The sequence below is a fragment of the Muntiacus reevesi genome, chromosome 1 (assembly GCF_963930625.1).
Source record: "Muntiacus reevesi chromosome 1, mMunRee1.1, whole genome shotgun sequence".
Taxonomy (NCBI): Eukaryota; Metazoa; Chordata; class Mammalia; order Artiodactyla; family Cervidae; genus Muntiacus; species Muntiacus reevesi.
Genome location: NC_089249.1, coordinates 196,082,149 through 196,105,177, shown reverse-complemented (window position 1 = coordinate 196,105,177; position 23,029 = coordinate 196,082,149). Strand labels below are relative to the sequence as shown.

Here is a 23,029-nt window from a genome sequence, read left to right as displayed (position 1 = left end):
GCGGCCCAGGCCGGGCGGCGGCGGGCGGGGTCCTGGCGGCGCGCGGTTTGGGGGTTTTTTTATAACCCTGGCAGGCGGCTCAGGAAGTGCCGTCCCCGCGCCCCCTCCCCCGGCCACGCCGCCGCGCTCGCTCCCTCCCTTCCTGCGCGCGGGCCGGCGAGACCGCGGCGGGACGGCAGGCGGAGGCCCGGGCAGGCGGCCGGCCGCGGGTAACGGAGCGGGCGGGGCGCGGCCGGCGGGGGGCTGCGGGCGACCCTGCGTGTCCGCGACGCAGCCCGGAGGTGGGGCCGGGGACGCCGGGCCGTGGGGGCCGCGGCGGTGTGCGATGCCCCTGAGCGTGTGCGACACGCACCGCGCCCCTGAGGTCCTGGGAGCTCGGGTCGGGTTTGTTTGCTCCGGGTGTGCGTGTTTGTGGATGTGGATATCCACGTCTGTGTAAATGCCGTGTGTCAGCGCCTGTGTGCCTACGTGAAAATCTGAATGTCGGGCTGTGTTTGAACTTATGTGTGATGTGTGATGTGGGTGTTGTGTGTCTGCGGAAGTGTGCGTGTAAGCCAGTGTGTGCACGGAGTTCAGTGTCTCCTGGGTAAGTGTCCGGATGAGTGTGTGTGTGCACACATCTGCCGGCGTGTCTCCCTGTGTGTGTCAGGGTGTAAGGAGTATGTAAACGCCTGTGGATACAGACATCTGGTGGGTCTCAAGGTTTGCAGGACTGTGTGAGTGTGTTCTGGTCTGTTCTGAGTGTGTACGTGTCTGTGCACGTAGGCCCGGGTGTGTGTGTCTGTCTGGGGTGTGTGTGTGTGAATGAGTGTGTGTGCACGTAGGTCTGGGAAGTGTGTGGTTGTGTCTCAGGTGTTGGGAGGTGTGAGTGTGTGCTGAGTGGGGGGGTGTCTTGTGGGTTTGGGGGTGTCTGGTTGTTGGTCCCCAGCTGCACAGGTATGGTCACCCTCAAGTCTCCGTATATGTGTGTGTGTGTGTGTGTGTGTGTGTGTGTGTCTGGGTGTGGGAGGGGCGCCGCCCACTTCCCCTGAGTTGGTCACTGGGGCCTTGGAGGTCTGTCTCTGGCGGCCCCAGCCAGGGGCTCAGGGCCTTTAATTAGCGGCTGGCTGCCTACCCAGCGGGGGCCTGGGTGCCGGCCTCCTCCCGGGCTGGGCCTTTGTCTGCTCTCCTCTCCAGGCAGGGAGTCCTGCCTGGCCTCTGCCCCGGGGCAGCCTCCATCTCGGTCTTGGCCTCCACAGGGAGGCTCTGTGGCCCTGGCCCCCAGCACGGCCCTGGAGTCTGGGTGTAGAGCAGCGGGGGTCCCCCCAGGATCCCCAGGGTGGGATGGAGTCTCCGTAGTAGCGGCGGTTTCCGTCCGGCATTTCCTCCCCCAGCCTCCAGCGAGCTGGCACCCTCCCCCACGCCGGCCACCTCCCTCCTGCCTTCCAGGAGGAGGAGCTGGGGGGAAGGCCAGGCCTGGGTACACACACACACACACACAAACACACTCCTGCAGCCGCGCGCAGGGTCACATGGGCAGACAGCACACAAAGTCACACAGTCGCAGACGTGTGATCACCCCCCACGTGCAGCCTGGGGGAGAACCCCCTGCTGACACCCTGTTGCCCCCACCCCCAGAGGCTCAGGCCCGAATCCTCTACCTGTCCCCAGGCTTCCTCTCTTCCCTGCTCCAGAGTCACCAAGCTGTTCATGGCCCCCCCCACAGGCTGTCCCCCTGTTACAGATGCTGGCCTCCCCCTGGTAGACACCTCGTACCCGACCCCCCCTCCAAGCTCCTCCGACCCCACCCCACCCATCACCTGCGCTGGGTCCTCCACCCTCTCCAGGACACCCCCTTGAGCTGGGAGCACCAGAGGTGGGTGAGGTTGGGGGGAGGGGCCCAGCTTCAGAGGAAGGAGGTGAGGACTGTAGCAGCGGCAGGAGGAGGAAAGAGATGGGACTGGGGGAGGCCCGGGGGCTCCAGCCTCGTTTGCAGGGAGAATGCTGCCTCCTGGACATGGGGAGGTGCTTAAGGCAGGAAGGGACTCAAGGGACCCCACACAGGGAGGGCTTTAATCCCAGAGCTAGTCAGGGATGGAATGGGAAAGGAGATGGGAGTGGGGTGGGAGAGGGGGACAGAAATGGGGGAGGAGGGAACTTTGGGGGATTGGGGGCTAGGAACCGAGGGAGGATAAAAGCCAAAAGGAGGTTGACCAGGGCGGGGGAGAAGGTGTCCTCAGTGACCCCTGAACTCCAGCCCCAGCTCCGCTCTCCTCACTGCCCCTTCCCACCCTGTCCAGGCTCCCAGAAGAGGCACTGAGGCCCAGAGGGACCCGCACACAAGGGTTCGACACCGCGCCACCAACTGAAGCCCCCAAAAGGTAAACAGGAGGGGGAGAAAGAAACCCCCGGGGTGAACATCAGCCTGTCTGAAAAGAGCAACACAGTCAGAGTGAGAGTGAGCTCCCCATCACTGGGGCGGGGGGCGGGGGGCTCCAATCAGAAGAGGGGAAGAGGTCAGCTTCTAAGTCAGCATCTATCTGGCTTCATCCCTCAGGAGCTGATCTGCCCTGTTTGGGGATCAACTCTCAGACTTGGCCAGGCTGCAAAGAAAACAAGACAGTGTGTGATTAAGGGGGAAATTGCACAGAGGAGGAGGAGGAGGGCGGAGACAGGAGGGGGTGGAGGGCTTGGCACGGGGTGGTGGCCCAGAGCGGTGTCTGTGGCAGGCTGGCCCAGGGTAGAGGCTGGAGAAACAGACCTGCCCCGCAGGCCTGAAGCTTCGAGGAAGAATCGGAAATGAGAGGAAGCGGGACTAAGGGCCAGGCTGGAAGGCTAGGGTGAAGAGAGGTCACGGGGACAGAGACCAGGATGCAGGGTGGGGTGAGTGGTTCTACCCGTGGCAGAGAATCCCAAGGCGGGACCCTTCACCCAGGGTGGGAGGAGTGCCAAGCACTGGCCTTGGGTTTCATCTGGGTTGAGAATTCACGCTGGCCGACCTTCACATGTGTCCCAGGCCAGTCTCCCTCTCCCCGTGTGGTCCTCCTGCACTAGCCCTCGGGGTCATGGGTCCGCACCAAGCTCCTCCCTGCCCCCCGACCTTTGCCCCTGCTGCTTCTCCCCCTGGCACACCTTCTCCTGTCTCTTTATCCTCCCACCTCCACTTCCAAGCCTCTCGGTTACTTCTCATAGAGAACATGTCCTGGTCTGAATCATGTGTCTCTTCATTTACTGGTCTGTCCTCTTGCTCCTGGGAGAGTTGAGTCCCATGGGCTGAGTAGGGAGTGGGGTAGGGACTGTATTCATATTATCCATGGACTGTACCCCGCCAGACTCTTCTGTCCATGAGATTCTCCAGGCAAGAATACTGGAGTGGGTTGCCATGCCCTTCTCCAGGGGATCTTCCCGACCCAGGATTGAACCTGCGTTTCCTGCATTGCAGGGGGATTCTTTGCCGCCTGAGCCACCAGGGAAGCCTATCTTATGTACAGTCACCACCTGATGAATGAATCCTAAGGGTTATCGTGGAGATGAAATGAGATGGCATGAATGTGCTTGGCCAGTAGCCGGCACGTAGTAGGCGTTTGTGGAGTCAAGATCCTCAGCTGTCCTAGGAGGATAAGGAGGATGCTGGGGGCGTGGGGGGCGGGCAGAAGGAGGGAGTTTACTGAGCTAGAGATGGGTTCAGTCTTCAAACCTGGAGTGGGGAGAGGGTTGGCTGCAGGTGCCCTTGTCCACCTGGCAAGGGACCTTGGCACTGCTCCAGCCGGCAGTAGGTCCAGGCCCCCCCTGACCCAGCTTCCCACCCCTCCGCCTCCCAGGAGCCCGGTGATGCTGCCCAGGCTGTGAACAGGGACGGCAGCGCTGCGTGGGCTGCCAGCAGCCGGGGCTGGGGAGAGACATGTGGACACGTGGCCTCTATGGCTCCCGCCTGCCAGATCCTCCACTGGGCCCTCGCCCTGGGGCTGGGCCTCGCATTCGAGGTCACACACGCCTTCCGGTCTCAAGGTAGGCCCAACCCAGGGTAGGGGGGTGGCGGTGGGAACTGAACGGGGATCGTGGTGGGGGGAGGCCCTGGGGTCAGTGAGGCCAGTCTTGCGGCCAGTGACCCAGATTCAGGGGCCACTGAAGCCAGCCTCACTCACCCGGCAGCCAAGCAGGCAGCACACAGGGCTCCTTCCCGGGGCCCACCCCAGGCCTCTGACCCTCACCCACAGATGAGTTCCTGTCCAGTCTAGACAGCTATGAGATCGCCTTCCCCACCCGAGTGGACCACAACGGGGCACTGCTGGCCTTCTCACCCCCGGCTCCCCGGAGGCAGCGTCGGGGCACGGAACCTCAAGCAGAGTCCCGTCTCTTCTACAAGGTGGCCGCACCCAGCACCCACTTCCTGCTAAACCTGACCCACAGCCCTCGCCTCCTGGCGGGGCACGTGTCCGTGGAGTACTGGACTCGAGAAGGCCTGGCCTGGCAGAGGGCCGCCCGGCCCCACTGCCTCTACGCGGGCCACCTGCAGGGCCAGGCCAGCAGCTCCCACGTGGCCATCAGCACCTGCGGGGGTCTGGTGAGTGGAGGGTTCTGGGAGAGAGGGTGGAATGCCTACGAGCTTGGGAGTTAAGAAAAACACTTGTATAGGTCACAGAAGAAATCACAGCAGCAGGGTTTTTTATTATTCCAATTTCTTCCCCCCGTCTCTTTCTTCCTTTCTGTCTTTATTCAGCTGCACCGGGTCTTAGTTGCAGCACGCGGGGTCTTCAGTCTTCCATCGTGCATGCCGGATCTCTAGTGGCAGCATGCAAACTCTTAGTTGTTCTGTGTGGGATCTAGTTCCCTGACCAGGGATCGAACCCGGGTCCCCTGCCTTGGAAGTGCAGAGTCTTAGCCACTGGACCACCAGGGAAGTCCCCCTCAGTGGGAGATTTTGAAACATTTTGAGCTAATCAAGAGGATTAGCTATTTTAAGATGCAGCTAAAGCAGTACTTAGAAGAAAATGTATAGCCTTAGGTCAGGCTGAAAATTAATGAGCTGAACACCCATCTGAAGAAACTGAAAAGGCAGTAGTAACGTAAACCAAGTAAAACAGAAGGAATGAAATCAGAACGACAGAGATAGGGCCCCAGGGGTCCTGGGAACCAGAACCTGACCGAACCTTCTGTCCCACTTCCCAACCCCCAGCACGGCCTGATTGTGGCAGATGAAGAAGAATACTTAATCGAGCCCCTGCAAGGGGGGCCCAAGGGGCACCGGGGACCGGAGGAGAGTGGCCCCCACGTGGTATATAAGCGTTCCTCTCTGCGTCACCCTCACCTGGACACAGCCTGTGGAGTGAGAGGTACAACTGGCTGTCTGGGGCTGGGCAGAGGGACTGCACAATTCCTGTGCCTCGAGATAGAGGTACATGCTGGTGTCCCTCCATCTGGAAGGTCAGCTGCATGCAGGGAGCAGTGCAGACAGTCAGCAGGGCCGTAGGCAGTGGAACAGCCCATCTGTCACTTCCAGAGTCTGATGGCCCAACAGTGAATGAGACAAGCAGCCAGATAGCCAGCCAGGTGCTGTAAAACCATCCATCTCTGGGATTATCATCTGATCAGACAATTAAGCAGTGGGATAGTGGTAGCATATACTGGAGCAGTTGCACAATGGAAAATGTCAGGAGAAATTAGCCACCATTCGGAAGATCAGATTTACAACCAGATGTGCAGGGGGACGGTTATAACATCAGATATTTAGGGGATAGGAAAGGAAGTAAAGTGTTAGTTGCTCAGTCATGTCCAGCTCATTGCAACCCTATGGACTATTGCCTGCCAAGCTGCTCCGTCCGTGGAATTCTCCAGGCAAGAATACTGGAGTGGGTAGCTTTTCCCATCTCCAGGGGAATCTTCCCGAACCAGAGATTGAATCCAAGTCTCCCACACTGCAGGCAGATTCTTTACCGTCTTGAGTCATTGGGGGAGCCAGCTGGACAACAAGGATTCACCAGGATAGTCATAGAGCTAAACAAAATAATCTCTGTCCAGTGAAAATGCAGAACCACTGGAATGTTGTTAGTTGCATATCTGGCAGTCTCAAAGTAGCATATCATAGCAGACACACAACCACAGTGGGTTGTCCTAACAGAAAAGGGGTGTCACAGTTGGATGGTCAGTGAGACAGCTGGTCAGAAAAGACTGTCAGGCAGGGGGGTTATTCTGCAGCCAGACAGTTGGGCTGCAGGGTGAGTAAAAAGTTGGCCAGGGAGTCATACCAGCACACAGTTCTGGCAGTGTAGCAGGCTGCTACACACCTCGATTCTGGCAGTAGAATTGTCGGGAAGTTGCATGGTCATGTTGATTGTCGTGGGATGCTGGGTGGCTGTTCGACCGGTGAGTTTGGCAGTGGGGCAGCCTCACCATTGTAGAACCAAGAGCCAGGGAATGAGGTGTTTGACAGCCAAATGAACCATCAGACAGGGACTCGGACAGCTCGAGCAAGCAGCAGAATGACCAGAAATTGTCCATCCAGATGAGAAACCGTGGAAGGGGCGGCCGTGGTGGCTGCGCACCCTGAAACCGCCACCTGCCCGGCCCCTCGGCAATGAAACAGAGCGTGGCCAACCAGGCCTGAAGCGCTCTGTCAGCCGAGAGCGCTACGTGGAGACCCTGGTAGTGGCGGACAAGATGATGGTGGCCTACCACGGGCGCCGGGACGTGGAGCAGTATGTGCTGGCCATCATGAACATTGTAAGTGCCTCCCCCTCCCTGGGCATGGGCCCCCCAAAATGTGGAGCCCACCTTCAGTGTCAGGAAAAGGGCTGTCACCATCCCCCCATCGCTGATCAAATGCCAGTGAAACAGAATGGGAAAGGGACAGGGTGAGTTAGAAAGAAAGCCTGTTGGTGACAAGTAGCCTAGCACGGTGGCTAGGAGCATGAACTCAGGAGCTAACCAACCTGGGCTTAAATCTCAGCTTTGCCAATCTTTGACTGTGTGCCCTTGAGCAAGCTACTTTGCCTCTCTGCCTTGGTTTACCCACCTGTAAAATGTGTTTGATAATAGTACCAACCTCATAAGGCTAAGTGGATGCAGTGAATTGCTAAAGTGCTCACAGGTGCACCTAACTCACAGTACTTACCCTTTAATTGTTTGCTGTATAAAATTAAACAGGCAACTTGCAGGTACTTATTGAGGTTAGCAGTACACTTATGGGCGTGCATCTGTCTGCATGCAGGGCTTACCCGAGCGCCTTCCTGTAAATTCATACAAGATGAGCTGGCTGACTCATACTCAGAGTCAGCACCCATCTTGGTACTTGATCAAGACTCTGGACCTCTTTGAGCCTTAGTTCCTGCCTCTGTAAAATGGGGTTATAATAGTACCTGTCACAAAACTGGTGGGAGGGAAGACAGCTAGACAACTTGGCACGTAGTCAGGGCTTGGTGAGTGATGCTGTTGTTCCACTGAAGCAAAAAGGGAAGAGAGAAAGTTTAGCACAGACAGATGACCTATTATGTAGACATAATATCATGCCTAACCCCACTGTTTTCTGCCCAGGCTCTGCCTCCCTTCCTTGGGCTTCCAAGTTTCCTCTAACCTGCCAGGGTTTCTGGGGAGTTTCCACATGGGATGGTGACGGCTCAGGGCTTCAAGGTCATTGCACAGAGTGGCCTCCGTCATCCACCTCTCCTCTGACCACTTCCTCCTTCTCTCTGACCACTGTCTCCAGAGCTTCCTGCCTCCACACATCCACTTTCCAGTGGTGATGCTCAAAATGGTGCCTTAAAGACAGTATGGAATGAGGCCAGATGTGCACATCTTTCAGGCCGCCTCTGAGCAGAGGCAGCTATTGGGTGGGCATTGAGGATGGAGGACAAGTAGATAGGCTGAGCTGGAAAGACAAACGCTAGCAGGCAGGCTCAGCCAGACTCGAGTTCCACTTTTGGCACTTACCAGCTGTGTGTCCTGACCTCTCTGAGCATTGGGTGGCTTATCTGTAAAATGGGAGTACTAATACCTACTCCTGTGAAGATCTGGGCAGCAGGCATAGCCTGAGCCGCAGCACACAGTAGGCACTTGATTGATACAAGTTGTTGTCCTCATTTCTCTCAAAGTTTCCTATTCTGGGCCCCTCTTAAGACTCGGTCTCTCTTGTTTCTTGGAGGTCAGGTTGCCAAACTTTTCCAGGACTCGAGTCTGGGAAACATCGTTAATATCCTGGTAACACGCCTCATCCTGCTCACGGAGGACCAGGTGCGGGGGAGGGGGGAGGTTCCCCCACCTTCCACCACCACAGAGTTCAGCACTGCCTGCATTGCCCCCTGGGTGGCTGGTACCCGTGTACCTCACTCTGTCCATCCTCAGCCCACCCTGGAGATTACCCACCACGCCGGCAAGTCCCTGGACAGCTTTTGTAAGTGGCAGAAGTCCATCGTGAACCGCAGCGGCCATGGCAATGCCATTCCGGAGAACGGCGTGGCCAACCATGACACGGCAGTGCTCATCACGCGGTGAGGGGCAAGGAAGGCTCCTGGGGGGCCTTCTGCGGGGGAGGAGCGAATGGTCCAGGGGATTGCCCAAGTCCAAGCGGAGGTCACTTGTGCTGGGAGATGGGAGAGACCAGGACTGTCCAGTTGCCCTGTCGGGGAGCCAGGGAAGGGGAGAAGCTGCTGGGAGCCTGAGAATGTGGGGAGGCAGGTGGGGGTCTATTTGGGCACTGACGCATCCTTCACTCTGTCGTTTGTTCAGTTGGCCACTCATGCACCCCAGCATCTCCAAGGCTGGCTGGGGGAAGAGCATGAGGTCTCTGTTCAGGGGCAGGACTTGACCGTGAGAGGGGCGGGGTGGGGGAGGGGCGGGCCTTGGGGGGCAGCCCAGCCTCCTGACTCCCCCGCCTCCTTCCACAGCTATGACATTTGCATCTACAAGAACAAACCCTGCGGCACACTAGGTACCCGGGTCCCCTGGGTTTCAGGCACCTCTGAAGGCAGTGGGCTGGGTGACACTGGCCCCGGTGGGGGTGGGGACCTGGCAGAGTGGACAGAACCGACAGACACAGCCCTGAGCCCCCAGCCCCACCCCACCCCCATGCCCATTCCCCAGGCCTGGCCCCTGTGGGCGGGATGTGCGAGCGAGAGAGAAGCTGTAGCATTAATGAAGATATCGGCCTGGCCACGGCGTTCACCATCGCCCACGAGATCGGACACACGTGAGGCTGGGGACAGGGGAGGCGGCGGGCAGGCGGAGCGGGGAAGTGTTGCCCGACACCTGGTGGAGCTGCTCGCTGCTCCTTTCCGCAGGTTTGGCATGAACCACGACGGCGTGGGCAACAGTTGCGGGGCCCGTGGCCAGGACCCAGCGAAGCTCATGGCGGCTCACATCACCATGAAGACCAACCCGTTTGTGTGGTCCTCCTGTAGCCGCGACTACATCACCAGCTTTCTGGAGTGAGGATCTGCCTGCCCAGGGTCTCACACTCATGTTGGGGGGAAAGGGGGTGCCTCTGAGGAGGATGATCTGCTCAGGGCTGCTCCCCAGGGCCCCGCACCCAACTGGGGCCCCTGTGCGCTTGGCCTGCAGCCCTCCAGTGTGACAGCCGCCCTCTTCTCTCCACAGCTCGGGCCTGGGGCTCTGCCTGAACAACCGGCCCCCCAGACAGGACTTCGTGTACCCAACTGTGGCCCCTGGCCAGGCCTACGACGCGGATGAGCAGTGCCGCTTCCAGCATGGAGTCAAATCGCGTCAGTGTAAATACGGGGTAGAGAGAGCCTTCCTGCTTTCCTTCCTGGGAGGGGAGGGGGCCCGCCACCACCAGGGTCAGGGGTGGGGTGGGGACGGGGGTGGGGATGGGAGAGCTGGGAAGGGATGTGAGCCTCAGTGGCGGGTTCGGGCACAGAGATGGATGGGAGGGCTATACAAATGTCACACGCAATCTCAGTGCTCAAGGACAAGAATGGGATCCCCTTGCTTCTCCAGACCCCTGTTTTTGGGGCTGAGCTGGGGAGAACCTGGGGGTACCCCTTCTGTTGCAGCAGGACCAAAGCCCCAAGATCCCTAATGGGGCCATTTTTAACCAAACATCCAGACTTGGTGGAAATAGTTACCCAGGGGATGAACCATCTTCCCCACTTGGCAAAAAAATGGGACGGAGGCTTCCAGGGACGCCCTGTCTTCATTCCCTGCAACCCTCGCTGACTGGTTCACAAGATAAGATCTCTTGGTCCCAGTCCTTAGCTGGACAACCTCTGAGCCTCCTGGTCACGCCCCACTCTTTCTTGAGGCTTTAGGCTCAGCTCCCGAAGCCCCATCCACCCAAGGAAAAGTGAGCTGGGGGTGCCCTCCCAGCTCCTCCCAGGAAACTGGTGCCCCACTTGCTTCCCTCTCCAGCCACCAAGGACCCCTGGCTCATCTAGGACCTGCCCTTCCCCTGCCCACCTTCCCCAGTTCCCTGAACATGCTCCCCAACTTGTTACAGCCTCACCCCAAATAGCCCACCCGCAGCCCTTCACATCTTCAAGACTTAAAAAGATCAGTTTGAATGTCCAAGCTGAGGCCGTGTTAACTCAAAACAAGGAGCAGGGAGGTGTTAAAAGCCCTCACTTTATTCCAGTGCGAGACAGGGAAAGAAACCCTCAATCCATTAAATCTTTTTAAAGATTTATTTTATTTACTTATTTAGTTATTTTTGGCCATGCTGGATCTTCGTTGCTGCACACAAGCTTTAGTTGCAGAAAGCAGGGGCTACTCTTCGTTGCAGTGTGTGAGCTTCTCGTTTGGTGGCTTCTCTTGTTGCAGAGCACAGGCTCTAGGCACATAGGCTTCAGTAGCTATGGTTCCCAGGCTCTAGAATGGCGGCTCAGTAGTTGTTGCCCATGGGCTTAGCTGCCACATGGCGTGTGAGATCTTTCCGGACCAGAAATCAAATCGATGTCTCCTGCATTGGCAGGCAGATTCTCAACCACTGTACCACCAGGGAAGCCCCTTGATCCATTTATATTTAACCCACTCTTGCCATCCCACTCTACCCAACTTGGCTCCCTCTAGTGAATTCCTAAAGAATTCAGAAGCCACTTGAGTCTCTGCCATGTCCCGGCTGTCCTAACTGTGACAGTGATGGCAGACACTTACTGAATGCTCACCACAGGTCCAGCATGCCATACCTATCATCTCAGTTAAACTCCTGACAATCCTAACAGCCACACATTGCAGGGGGAGGGACTGAGGCATAGGAAGAATGCCAAAGTCACAGTTACAGAACATGGTGGAGCTAGGATTTGAGTCGAGGTTTTTTTATGAATCCAAATTTTATAATGAGGTAGGGAGGTGGAGGAAGTGCCAGATTATCAAGCACGGACCACTGCTGGTTGTATGTTGAGTAGACTTTTCCTTTTATTTTTCCAAGGAACATCTTCTGGGCCCTCCTGGCAAAGGGATAAATAATTGACTACATGTAACTCAGTTAATACGTGTAAAGAGCTGGGTCTGATGCATGGTCTGGAGGTAGTTGTGGCCTTTATTACTCCGTAACAAGGTGTTTGTGCAAGCCCTCTTGTATTGACTCTGTCGTCATACACCTCTCAGCCATATGTAGGCAAGGCCCATCTTACAGACAAGGCCTGGAGAGGGGGAATGTGTTGCAAATCAGTGCTGGAGTTAAAGTCTCCCAGAGTTAAATGAGACCCAGGACTCATTTCTTACAGACCGTGGCACCTCCTTGTGGAAAGGAGCATGAGCAGGGCTGGACCAGGCAGTTCTCTTTAAGAGGTGTCAGAAATGGGATCTGTCATATTTTAACAAATGGTCAGGAGGATATAACCCAAGTGCAGCCAGAGAACCAGGCTGAAGTTTTTTGTTTTTCTTTTTTTTAATAATTTTATTTATTTATTTATGTATTTTTGGCTGTGCTGTGTCTTCATTGCTGTGTGGGCTTTTCTGTAGTTGCAGCGAGCGGGAGCTACTCTTTGTTGCAGTGCCCAGGATTCTCATTGAAGGGGCTTCTCTTGTTGTAGAGCACAGGCTGTAGGGTGAATGGGCTTCAGTGATTACTGCACATGGGCTCAGAAGTTGTGGCTTCTGGGAACAATAGTTGTGGCCCACTGGCTTAGTTGTCCCAAGGCGTGTGGGATCTTCCCACATGGGAAGGGATTGAACCCATGACTTCTGCATTGGCAGGCAGACTCTTTACCACTGAGCCTCCAGAGAAGCCCCAGGCTGAGCTTTTAGATGAGAAGTATCCTCTGAGGAAGCAAGTTTGAGGACCACCTTGTAAGCTTCTCATATGTGTGCAGTTGTCTCTCAGAGGCTGACACGGGAAATGTCCCTTCCTGCAGCCATTGATGGGTCCAATCCCAAATCTTCAAAGCTTGGGAGGATCGGGTTCAAAGAGAAGAGTACATGTGATTGTAAAATGAGGCGAGAAGGATTTCCACATCTCAAGAGGCAAGACTCTGGGAAGTGAACAGGATGTAGGCTAGAGGGTCAGATTGGCCACACCTGAACCCAGGAAGGCTTGTCCAGGGATATTAATTAACCTGGACCTAAAGGGTCAGAATGGCTGCCTGGGACTGATCCAGCTTCCTGCCATGGACAGGACCTGCTGCCAGAGTCTTTGTCTTATGTGTTTAGTCACTCAGTTGTGTCCAACTCTTTGTGACCCTTTGGACTGTAGCCCACCAGGCTACTCTGTTGATGGGATTTTTCAGGCAAGAGTACCAGAGTGGGTTGCCAGGGTCTGAGCCAGCCCAAGTAAGACTCAGGAAAAAGATGGGCTGATTTTTCACTGGGAGAACTAGAGCAGCTTTCCACACAGACCCAGCCTGGCCTTATCCTCTCTCAACCTTTCATAGATTAAAACTTTGGGGAACTTCCCCAGTTTAGGTTGGGGAAACAGTAAGAACCACCTGCTGGGGGAATAAATAAAAAGTTAAAGGCAGGGCCCTTGACCTGAGCCATCATCAAGCCTGGATTTTTCAGAACCACAGCTCTTGAGGTGGGCTGCTTTGCCTACTCTTAAAAGAAATCCAGCATCCTTCCTCCTTATTCCTCAGCCAGTCCGAAGTTTCCTTCTAGAAACTTGGAAGGTGCCAGGGGTTGAACTCCTGGGAAGATCCCCTGGGGAAGGAAATGGCAGCCCACTCCAGTATTCTTGCCTGGAAATCCCATGGATAGAAGGGCCTGCGTGCTAAGTCACTTCAGTTGTGTCCAACTATTTGTGAACCCGTGGAGTGCAGCCTGCCAGGCTCCTCTGCCCATGGGATTCTCCAGGCAAGAATACTGGAGTGGATTGCCATGCCCTCCTCCAGGGGATCTTACCAACCCTGGGTTTGAACCTGTGGCTCTCACATCTAACCTGCATTGGCAGGCAGGTTTTTTACCACTAGCGCCACCTGGGAAGCCCAATCCATGGGTTTGGGCTACAAGCCATGGGGTCAGACAGGACTTAGCTTCTAAAGAAGGGGCTGAACTACAGAGAGATTAGATCGTACACCCTGTGATTGATTGAAGTTCTGGGATAGAATCCAGTTTGCCTCCTTAGTAGCTGTGTGACCTTTAGCAAGTGACCCTACTCTCTGATCCTTGGTTTTCCCGCAGTAAAATGGAGAGTATAGTGCCTAAGGGAGTTTGAGGCTCTCCTAGGTGTTTGATAGGACTTCCCTTGCAGCTCAGCTGGTAAAGAATCTGCCTGCAATGCGGGAGACCTGGGTTTGATCCCTGGGTTGAGAAGATCCCCTGGAGAAGGGAAAGGCTACCCACTCCAATATTCTGGTCTGAAGAATTCCATGGACTGTATGTATAGTCCGTGGGGTCGTGAAGAGTCGGACCGGACTGAGCGACTTCACTAGATGTTTGATAAGTGCTGCTTATAGCCCGAGAAGAGGTCCCCTCCTATACCCTGCCAGTGGTTGCAAAAAGAAACCCAGGAAAGGAAGGCTGGAGCCCCACTGAGCGGGTCGCCTGGGTTCTCCCAAGGAAGGTGGGAGGGAGGGTCCGAGCCTGAGCGGGCACCTTGGCCCGCAGGAGGTCTGCAGCGAGTTGTGGTGTCTGAGCAAGAGCAACCGGTGCATCACCAACAGCATCCCGGCCGCCGAGGGCACGTTGTGCCAAACACACACCATCGACAAGGGGGTGAGCCTCGACCGGCCTGGGCCACCGCCGGGGCCCTCCATCGGCTTTGGCCACGCCCACTGCCTGCAGGTCCCGCCCACTGCCCGAGGCCACACCCCTCCCAGGCTACGCCCTGCATGCTTGGTCTATTACTAGCTCCGCCCACTGCTGGAGACTGTACTTAGGCCACGCCCCCACATTACCCTGTACTGTCCCGGTCTACGGACCCCACCTCCATCCTCCCCCCCTTTCGCCCCACCCCCGGAGGGCTTAGAGCTGTGGGGCTGGGGAAGAGGTGGGAATGATCTCCAAGGCCTCGAGACTGCAGAGTCCCACTCACCCCCGCTTCATCATCCCACCCGCAGTGGTGCTACAAGCGGGTCTGCGTCCCCTTCGGGTCGCGGCCGGAGGGCGTGGACGGCGCCTGGGGCCCGTGGACCCCGTGGGGCGACTGCAGCCGGACGTGCGGCGGCGGCGTGTCCTCCTCCAGCCGACACTGCGACAGCCCCAGGTCAGCCCTCAGGCCCTTCTGCCAGGAGAGGCGGGCGGTGCCTGCCCGCTATTCCCCCTGCCCCATTTCCCTCCTGTCCGCCCCCGCTTCCAGGCCGACCATCGGGGGCAAGTACTGCCTGGGCGAGAGACGGAGGCACCGCTCCTGCAACACCGAGGTGAGTTCCCCCAGGACCTCAAGCCGGGTAACCGAGGCCCCTCTGACACGAGGAAAGAAAGGCATAAGTCAGTTTCCAATGAGCTCTGACCGGTGGCCACCATCTCCTTTGGAACCTGCAGCGGCCACCCGCTATTTTCCCGACCCTCCCCACACCTGTCCTGGGTCCCAGCTCCTTCCAGCTCACACATTTGCAGTAGATGCGTCTCCCACCTGGAGATAATTGCTTGGCCCTGACAACCCTCTCCAGCCACAAGGGGCCCCTTCCTCTGTTGCCCAATTCTGCTCCCCCCCAAAGCCCCACCCCTGCCCCAAAGCTGACCCTGTGCTCCTTGCCAATCCAGTGGCCAAGTTTTCACTGCACTCCTTTCTGACCAGGGACCACCGTCTCCTGTCCAAAACTCCCAGCCACAAGTCCCACACACTCATGAAGAGGGTGCTTGACTCCTTTCTAGGCTCACTCTCTCAAGAAAAGCCCCATGGTCTGAAACCAGAAACCCAGGTGTCATTCTTAGCTTGCCCACAAACTCAAACGAGTCACCTACTCCCATTGCAGAGGCACCTGATCCTCCAGCTTCCTCCCTGGCCTCCCTGCCTCCAATCTCCAGAGCATGAGTTCTCCAACCCTGGGGCCTCTGCGCTAACTACATCCCCCCCACACTCTGTACCTGGCCTCCTGACTTATCCCTTCTGGTGCCCCCCCCCCCAGGACTGTCCCCCAGGCTCCCAGGACTTCAGGGAAATGCAGTGCTCTGAATTTGACAGCGTCCCCTTTCGTGGAAAATTCTACACATGGAAGACGTACCGGGGAGGTGAGCGGGGGACTGAGACGGTCGTGGGGCGGTGGGGGTGGGGGGTGGGCAGCCGCAGGTGGAGACAGGATCATGGGTTTTGTCTTGAGCAGCCCCTCTCCCAAGGAACCAGAGTGCCTATGAGTGCCTGGACTAAACAGCGGGGACCCCCACTTCCTCTGCCCATCCTCGCTGGGTCTGGGGTCCGGCCTTTGGTCTGACGGGGCTGTGCCCCCCAGGGGGCGTGAAGGCCTGCTCACTCACCTGCCTAGCAGAGGGCTTCAACTTCTACACCGAGAGGGCTGCGGCCGTGGTGGACGGGACACCCTGCCGCCCGGACACAGTGGACATCTGTGTCAGCGGCGAGTGCAAGGTGCAGGGGCCTCCCGGAGACGGCAGGGGAGGCGGGTGGCTGCAGGTGGGAGGCGGCTCCCCGACACCCCCTCCCCCACCACTGCCCTCCCCAGCACGTGGGTTGTGACCGCGTCCTGGGCTCCGACCTGCGGGAGGACAAGTGCCGCGTGTGCGGAGGTGACGGGAGTGCCTGCGAGACCATCGAGGGGGTCTTCAGCCCAGCCTTGCTTGGGACTGGTGAGAGACCCCAGCTTCCCTCCCACACTCCCCCATTTGGCAGCTGGGGGGCACAGCTCACCCCAGAAGATCCAGGAGTGATGCCCCAGGTCACAGTCAGGAACTGGCTTGGGCTCTGGTGTCTAAACCTTTGCAGTGAAAGCATCCCAGGGGCTGGGTACCTAAACCTCTCCCATGCCCCATCCTGAGGGTCTCATGTCATCTTGAGGAGCCAGGAGCATGACTCTCCAAGGGGGCTGAGGTGATCTCTGTGCTAAACCAAAAAGCTTACTAGGGGCAAGTGTAGCGGCAGGGTGTGGTGAACTCGAGGACTTCCCAGCCTTGGGCTGAAGGAAAGAGAACCCAGGGAGTGTTTGGGGGGCAGTGAGAGCGGGAAAGTGTTAAGGGCCCAAACAGGCACTGAAGGCCAAGTGTGGTTTCCAGGAGACAATGTGGGGGTCCAGGCAGATAAACCAGTATGCATGGGGGATGCAGGTGGGCAAGGATTGAGGGTCCACAGGGTCCCAAGATCATCCAGGTCATAAGTGATGGAGCCCACGGCAACCTGACTCTGACTGCTAAAACCATCAAGTCACCATATGTGGCTCAGGGACCCCATGGTACCCCCTTCCTTCTGCCCAAAGCTCAGTCCTGCTGCTTGTCTTAGGGTAGGGTGGGTTGAACCATTTTAGTGATTTGAGAGGTAAGAAACTTGGAGTTCAAATCCCAGCTGAACCACTTCCTAGCTATAAAACCTGGGCAAGCTGTTTCACCTCTTTGAGCCTCAGTTTTGTCATCTGTAAAGTGGGTATAATGATGCATCTACTTCACAGAGCCAGAGACACAGCGGGCGTCTCTCTAAGCACTTGGCACAGTAATGATTAACTGCTGTCATCAGGGACCAGGCGTGGGGGGTGGGGTGGGCAGGCAGGTACAGGGCCAGACCAATCCAGTGACACCTGATCTCCCCTGTCCAGGGTACGAGGAAGTCGTCTGGATCCCCAAAGGCTCCGTCCACATTTTCATCCAGGACTTGAACCTCTCCCTCAGTCACCTGGGTGAGCCAGAGGTGGGGGAATGAGGACTGGGGATTAGCGGGAGTATCAGCGTGGCTGGACTTCTGACCTCTCTGCTGTCCCCCAGCCCTGAAGGGAGACCAGGAGTCCCTGCTGCTAGAGGGGCTACCTGGGACCCCCCAGCCCCACCGCCTGCCCCTGGCTGGAACCACCTTTCAGCTCCGACAAGGGCCGAATCAGACCCAGAGCCTAGAAGCCCTGGGACCCATTAACGCATCTCTCATCGTCATGGTAACAGCAGGGCTGGGAGCACGGTGCAGGAGGACATTAGCATCCTTTTGGGACCTCGAACTTGGCTTCTATTTGATCCTCCCCCGCCCCCCACCCCCCGCCGCTGCGACCCCAGGTACTGACCCGAACTGAACTGCCCGCCCTCCGCTACCGCTTCAATGCGCCCATCGCCCGTGATGCACTGCCTCCCTACTCCTGGCACTACGCGCCCTGGACCAAATGCTCAGCCCAGTGTGCAGGCGGTGAGACCCAGGCCTGGGGCGGGATGGGGCAGGTTCTGGTCACCAGGCTGACCTTCTGGGCCAGGCAGGGCTGAGCGGGCCTGTCACCTGCCCCCAGGCAGCCAGGTGCAGGCCGTAGAGTGCCGGAATCAGCTGGACAGCTCTGCCGTGGCCCCCCATCACTGCAGCGCCCACAGCAAGCTGCCCAAGAGGCAGCGTGCCTGCAACACGGAGCCCTGCCCACCTGAGTGAGTGCCGGCGGAGATGCAGGGTCGGGGTGACGAGCTCCTGGGATCAGAGGAGTCCAGGCTCCCTAAGGTGCAGTCAGGGGCGTCCCAGAGTCAGACTCAGAGCAGTGGTGCTCCCTGGTCAAGTCCAGGTCATCGTCTCCCCTTGGGGTGATGTGCCTCCCTGCCCCCAGTGCGGGTCCAGAGTAAAGATGTTCTGAGTTTGGGGTGTGGGGTGGCGGGAGCAGCAGGCATTCCGGTGCCAGTTTCCGTAAGGATGCTGGTTGTTAGGCAGGAGGACCTGCTGGTGCCCGAGGTCAGGGTGCTGCCCGGCCTACTGTCTCAGACCGCCCCCTCCCCCCGCAGCTGGGTGGTAGGGAACTGGTCTCGCTGCAGCCGCAGTTGTGATGCAGGCGTGCGCAGCCGCTCTGTCGTGTGCCAGCGCCGCGTGTCGGCGGCCGAGGAGAAAGCGCTGGACGACAGCGCTTGCCCGCAGCCGCGCCCCCCAGTACTGGAAGCCTGTCACGGCCCCGCCTGCCCTCCGGAGTGGGCCGCCCTCGACTGGTCGGAGGTCAGCCGGCCCTTCCCGCCCGCTGCCCACCCACTACTCCCTAGGCAGAACAGGGAGGGGCTGGGGTGGCCCCACATTGGGCACCGCCTCCCCACTCCCGCTGGCCCTAGTGGGCGCCCCGTGATTGGTCCAAAGTTAGCTATACCGTCCTCCGTTCCCACTGAATCGGCATCCACCCCAGTCCTTGTTCAAGCGGGAAGCGGGGCGCCCACTGAGCATGAAACGCCCCCTCCCAACTGCAGTGCACCCCCAGCTGCGGGCCGGGCCTCCGCCACCGCGTGGTCCTCTGTAAGAGCGCAGATCACCGCGCCACGCTGCCCCCCGCGCATTGCCAGCCCGCGGCCAAGCCACCAGCCACCATGCGCTGCAACCTGCGCCGCTGCCCTCCGGCCCGCTGGGTGGCGGGGGAGTGGGGCGAGGTAGGAGCGCGCCCCTTGCCGAGCGGGGACCCAGGGCAGGGGTGGCAGGATGGGCGGCATTGCCAGGCTTCCGCTCATCGGCCACTCCTCACAGTGCTCCGCGCAGTGCGGCTTCGGGCAGCAGCAGCGCCCCGTGCGATGTTCTAGCCACACCGGGCAGCCGTCACGCGAGTGCGCCGAGGCCCTGCGGCCACCCGCCACACAGCAGTGCGAGGCCAAGTGTGACAGCGCGCCCCCGGGGGACGGCTTGGAAGGTTTGTGGGGCTGGGGGGCCAAGAGGGACCGGGAGGGCCCTGTCCAGAGGATGCCATAGATAGGAGAGCTGAGGGTCCTGACCCTTGTCCCTAGAGTGCCTGCAAACACTGACATCCCTTTCTCTGCCACCTCCAGACCATCTTTCATCATCTCCTGCCTGCCAACATGTATTGGGTACCACTGTGTGTCAGGCGTTGTAGGAACCTGATTTTTCTGGGGGCCCAAACTCAGGTCATTCCTTCAACCACCTCCTTGACTCTAACCCTCTCTGTTCATCTCCATCTATGACATTTGCTGTTATTCACTCACTAGGTTGTGTCTGATTCTGCGACCCCATGGAAAAATTGCCCTCCACTCTTCCCCAGTGTGAGCTTCTCTGGTGGCTCAGACTAGTAAAGAATCCACCTGATTGAGAAGATCCCCTGGAGAAGGGAATGGCAACCTACTCCAGTATTCTTGCCCAGAAAATTCCATGGACAGAGGAGCCTGGCAGGCTGCAGTCCACAGGGTCACAAAGAGTTGGACAAGACTGAGCGACTAACACTTTCACTTTCACTTCCCCAGTAGCATATAGATCTGGGGGGCTCATTTCCCCTGTCCTCTTTTTGCCTTTTCAAACTGTTCATGGGGTTCTCACGACAAGAATACTGGAGTGGGTTGCCATTTTCTTCTCTAATGGACCACGTTTTGTCAGAACTCTTCACTATGACTTGTCTGTCTTGGGTGGCCCTGCAGGCATAGCTCATAACTTCATTGCTATGCAAACCCCTTCACCATGACAAGGCTGTGATCCATGAAAGGGAGCTTCTACATTATCTGCCTGATGTTTTTCTTTCCATCAGTTTCTCAGCCTCAGGCAGTACTGATGTTTGGGGCCAGATGGTTCCTTGTCTCAGGGGCTGCCCTATGCATTGTCAACGGTTTGGCATCCCTGACCTTGCTAGATGCCAGTGGTACCCCTCCTCCCAGTGGTGAAAACCGAAAAATGCCTCCAGACATCTCCAAATATCCCCTGGGAGGCAAAACCACCTCCCTTGGAAACCACTGCTCTAAATATACACATCCCTTTCTACCTAAGTAAATGTATATTTCATAGAGAGCTATAGGTTACTTACTCTAGGCACTGGAACGAAACTGCCTGGATTCATCTTCCATCTCTGTGTCTTGGTTTTCTTATCTGTCAAGAGGCGGAGGAGTGGTGGTATGTGTTAATATATTCACTGGAGGTAATACCACCTTAAGCTGCTGCTGCTGCTGCTGCTGCTAAGTCCCATCAGCCGTGTCTGACTCTTTGCGACCCCATAGACGGCAGCCCACCAGGCTCCTCCGTCCCTGGAATTCTCCAGGCAAGAATACTGGAGTGGGTTGCTATTTCCTTCCCCAATGCGTGAAAGTGAAGTCACTCAGTCGTGTCCGACTCTTAGCGACCCCATGGACTGCAGCCTACCAGGCTCCTCCGTCCCTGGGATTTTCCAGGCAGCAGTATCGGAGTAGGTCGCCAGTGCCTTCTCCGTACCAGCTTAAGGAGGCTAAATCCACGTGTAGCCAGGCTCAGTCATACATCAGTGACTACTAAATGGGAACCCTGGTCCATTATCAGGAACAGACTGTCAGTTACCCTTGAACACAGAATACACATATACCCTGAGAGGAAGGACCACACTGGAGTTCAAGGTCCCCAGTCTGTTACAAAGGGAAACGAGCAAGGGTTATATACGCCAGACGGGTAATTGGAAAGGAACACTTTTCTCCTGATTTTAACACGGTGTCCAAGTCCCAGATCTGCACTCTCTTTCAAAATTCTCCGAAAAACCTAGTGACGTGGTTACTGTTAGAGGCCCCCCTTTGAGAGCTGAGAAGCCAAGGCACAGAGAAGCTAGGAAGCGGTGTGCAGCCGTTGGTCGCACCGCTACGGGGGGGAGGGGGGAGGCGCTGAGACCAGATTCCCCTCCCCTTCCTCTTCTCCCGCCCCTTTCAGAGTGCAAGGATGTGAACAAGGTCGCCTACTGCCCCCTGGTGCTGAAATTTCAGTTCTGCAGCAGAGCCTACTTCCGCCAGATGTGCTGCAAAACCTGCCAGGGCCGCTAGAGGGCGCTCGCCTTCGGAGCGAGTCCTGGATGTGCGCGGGCTGGGGGTGGGGGGAACCAGACCCGCAGCTGACCAGCCTGAAGGAGCCCGAGGGGGCAGGAACTGGGAGTGAATGGTGAGATGGAGCTGGAAGTTATTTATTGGGAACTCCTAAAGGGCTTCTGACTGGGGGCGGGGGGGTGGGGCGTGAGGGAATGGAGAGGGGCTGGCCACGCCCATGGCCCCTCCTCTGCGCACCTCTCAGTTCACAGAGAGACCCCCCCCCCAGGGTGAGCTTGACTTGGGAACAGTTGCTCTCCCTAGAACTCTTGCCACCCACCTTTGGGGAGCCCCCCTACACAACACCCGCCTTTGATCGGAATATGTACTGTGAAGAGTGGGGGTGGGGAGGGGGTCAGCTGGTGCCCTGCCCCCCCAGCACTGCCCTGCCCCTCCACTCTGAGCTGGGGGGGAATCTATGTCCGCTATGGGGGAGGGGATTAGCACCACTTCCCTGACACCCTGCCCCCGACCAGACCAGCTAGAGGGGGGAGGCAGAGTTGGGAAGGCCCACCCCATTCTCTGCCTTGCCTGCCCCAGGGGGACCCCGTCATCCAGGCCACCCCCATGATGGTGCTACAGGCCCTGCCCTGGGGCCCACACACCCCCTCACCAGGAAGCCCTACATCAATAAAGTTCTGTCTTGTGTAGATTTCCGTGCCTGGCTGTGTGTGTGTGTAGGTGTGCATGTGTGTGCGCGTGCATGCACGCGAATGGGTCCCACTCAGCTATCCCCCCGCCCTGGAAGGGGCCACAGCCCCTCACAAGTCGGCCCCAACAGCCCAAAGGGGACTTATACCAACATAGACTAGAGCCCAGCAACTAGGTCAAAAGCACAGTTGCTTCTTGGACTTCCTTGGTGGTCCAGTGGTTGAGAATCCGCCTGCCAGTGCAGGGGACACAGGTTGGACCCCTGGGCCGGGAAGATGCCACAGGCCCGTGGGCCAACTAACCCCGTGTACCACGACTCCTGAGTCCGTGCTAGAGTCTGCGTGCTGCAACTACAGAAGCTGAGCAGCCCCATACTCCGCAAGAGACGCCACTGCAATGAGAGGCCCAAACACAGTAAGGAAGAGTAGCCCCCACTCGCAGCAACTAGAGGAAGCCGGGTGCAGCAAGACCCAACAGAACCTAAAATAATCTTTTTTTTTTTTTTTAAATACGGCTTCTCACAGAGACTCCCAAAGCAACGCAATCTGGCACCTGTTACCCCAGCCACCACACTCCCTGCCACTCTGCCGTCTCCAGCCGCACTGGACTCCTGAAATTTCCTCAAAATCCCCACCATCTTCCCATCTTAGGGCCTTTGCTAGAGATGTTTTCTTTTGCCAGGTGTACCCTCCCCTTCCCCCTTTACCTGGTTAACTCCAGCTCACTTCACAGTCTCAGCAAAAAAAAAAGTCGCCTCCTCCCAGAAGCCTCCCCTGACGCCCTCAATAAGGTTGGGGGCGGGGGTGTCGTCCTGACTGTTCACGTCTAGTGCCCAGGAGACATTGCTGAGGTTTGCAGGCACCAAGCCCGACGGTTGAGAAACGGGCTGCTCCCCAGATGTGGCCACTAGGGGGCGCCGCGGCACGCCAGTCTCCGCGCAGGATGCGGTGCGTCTCCTGGAGCGCGGGGATACCCGGGTGTGCAGGCCTTCCTGCCAGGCTCTCCAAGGTCGGTTTCTGCCTCCGCCACTTCCCCACTGTGTGGCAGACGACAACCTCTCGGAACTGCCATTTCCTCAAACGTCAGGAGGAGACCAGCACGTGGCCTGCTGGTCTCCCAAACATCAGGAGGTGGGCCAACATTTGATGAATGCCATGTGCTTTGCTGG

At 57.7% G+C, this 23,029-nt stretch overlaps 1 protein-coding gene, 1 long non-coding RNA gene and 1 other non-coding gene across 5 annotated transcripts; 1 reads left to right on the top strand and 2 right to left on the bottom strand.

The window, feature by feature from the left end:
* The first annotated feature begins 17 nt into the window (after positions 1-17).
* Positions 18-21,851, top strand: ADAMTS10 (ADAM metallopeptidase with thrombospondin type 1 motif 10). 3 transcript variants are annotated; one of them, XM_065917906.1, is made up of 27 exons: positions 18-209; positions 2,280-2,360; positions 2,709-2,862; positions 3,801-3,987; positions 4,197-4,543; positions 5,156-5,312; positions 6,482-6,699; positions 8,122-8,205; positions 8,317-8,462; positions 8,859-8,902; positions 9,055-9,160; positions 9,252-9,398; positions 9,568-9,709; positions 13,969-14,076; positions 14,421-14,566; positions 14,660-14,723; positions 15,432-15,534; positions 15,753-15,886; positions 15,981-16,104; positions 17,061-17,141; positions 17,227-17,390; positions 17,506-17,632; positions 17,730-17,859; positions 18,205-18,409; positions 18,652-18,828; positions 18,923-19,082; positions 21,062-21,851. In XM_065917906.1, the coding sequence occupies exons 3-27, from the start codon at positions 2,851-2,853 to the stop codon at positions 21,169-21,171; spliced, it is 3,423 nt and encodes a 1,140-aa protein (XP_065773978.1). In that variant the 5' UTR covers positions 18-209; positions 2,280-2,360; positions 2,709-2,850; the 3' UTR covers positions 21,172-21,851. The 3 variants fall into 3 exon arrangements, with proteins under 3 accessions (XP_065773978.1, XP_065773980.1, XP_065773979.1); XM_065917908.1 differs by lacking the exon at positions 2,709-2,862 and having other exon boundaries at positions 4,390-4,543; XM_065917907.1 differs by lacking the exon at positions 2,709-2,862 and having other exon boundaries at positions 19-209.
* On the bottom strand, positions 4,807-4,879 carry TRNAG-UCC (transfer RNA glycine (anticodon UCC)). The gene has a single exon. It is a non-coding gene; the product is annotated as a tRNA-Gly (tRNA).
* On the bottom strand, positions 12,174-22,878 carry LOC136155795 (uncharacterized). Its single transcript, XR_010660861.1, has 3 exons — positions 22,568-22,878; positions 20,199-20,260; positions 12,174-12,313 (listed from the first exon to the last, which is right to left on the bottom strand). It is a non-coding gene; the product is annotated as an uncharacterized lncRNA (long non-coding RNA).
* Positions 22,879-23,029: the final 151 nt, after the last annotated feature.

Coding starts and splice junctions, on each gene's coding strand:
- ADAMTS10 (XM_065917906.1), top strand. Junction 16,105..17,060: donor CCCAGCCTTGCTTGGGACTG/GTGAGAGACCCC, acceptor TCCCCTGTCCAG/GGTACGAGGAAGTCGTCTGG. Junction 17,860..18,204: donor ACGGAGCCCTGCCCACCTGA/GTGAGTGCCGGC, acceptor CTCCCCCCGCAG/CTGGGTGGTAGGGAACTGGT.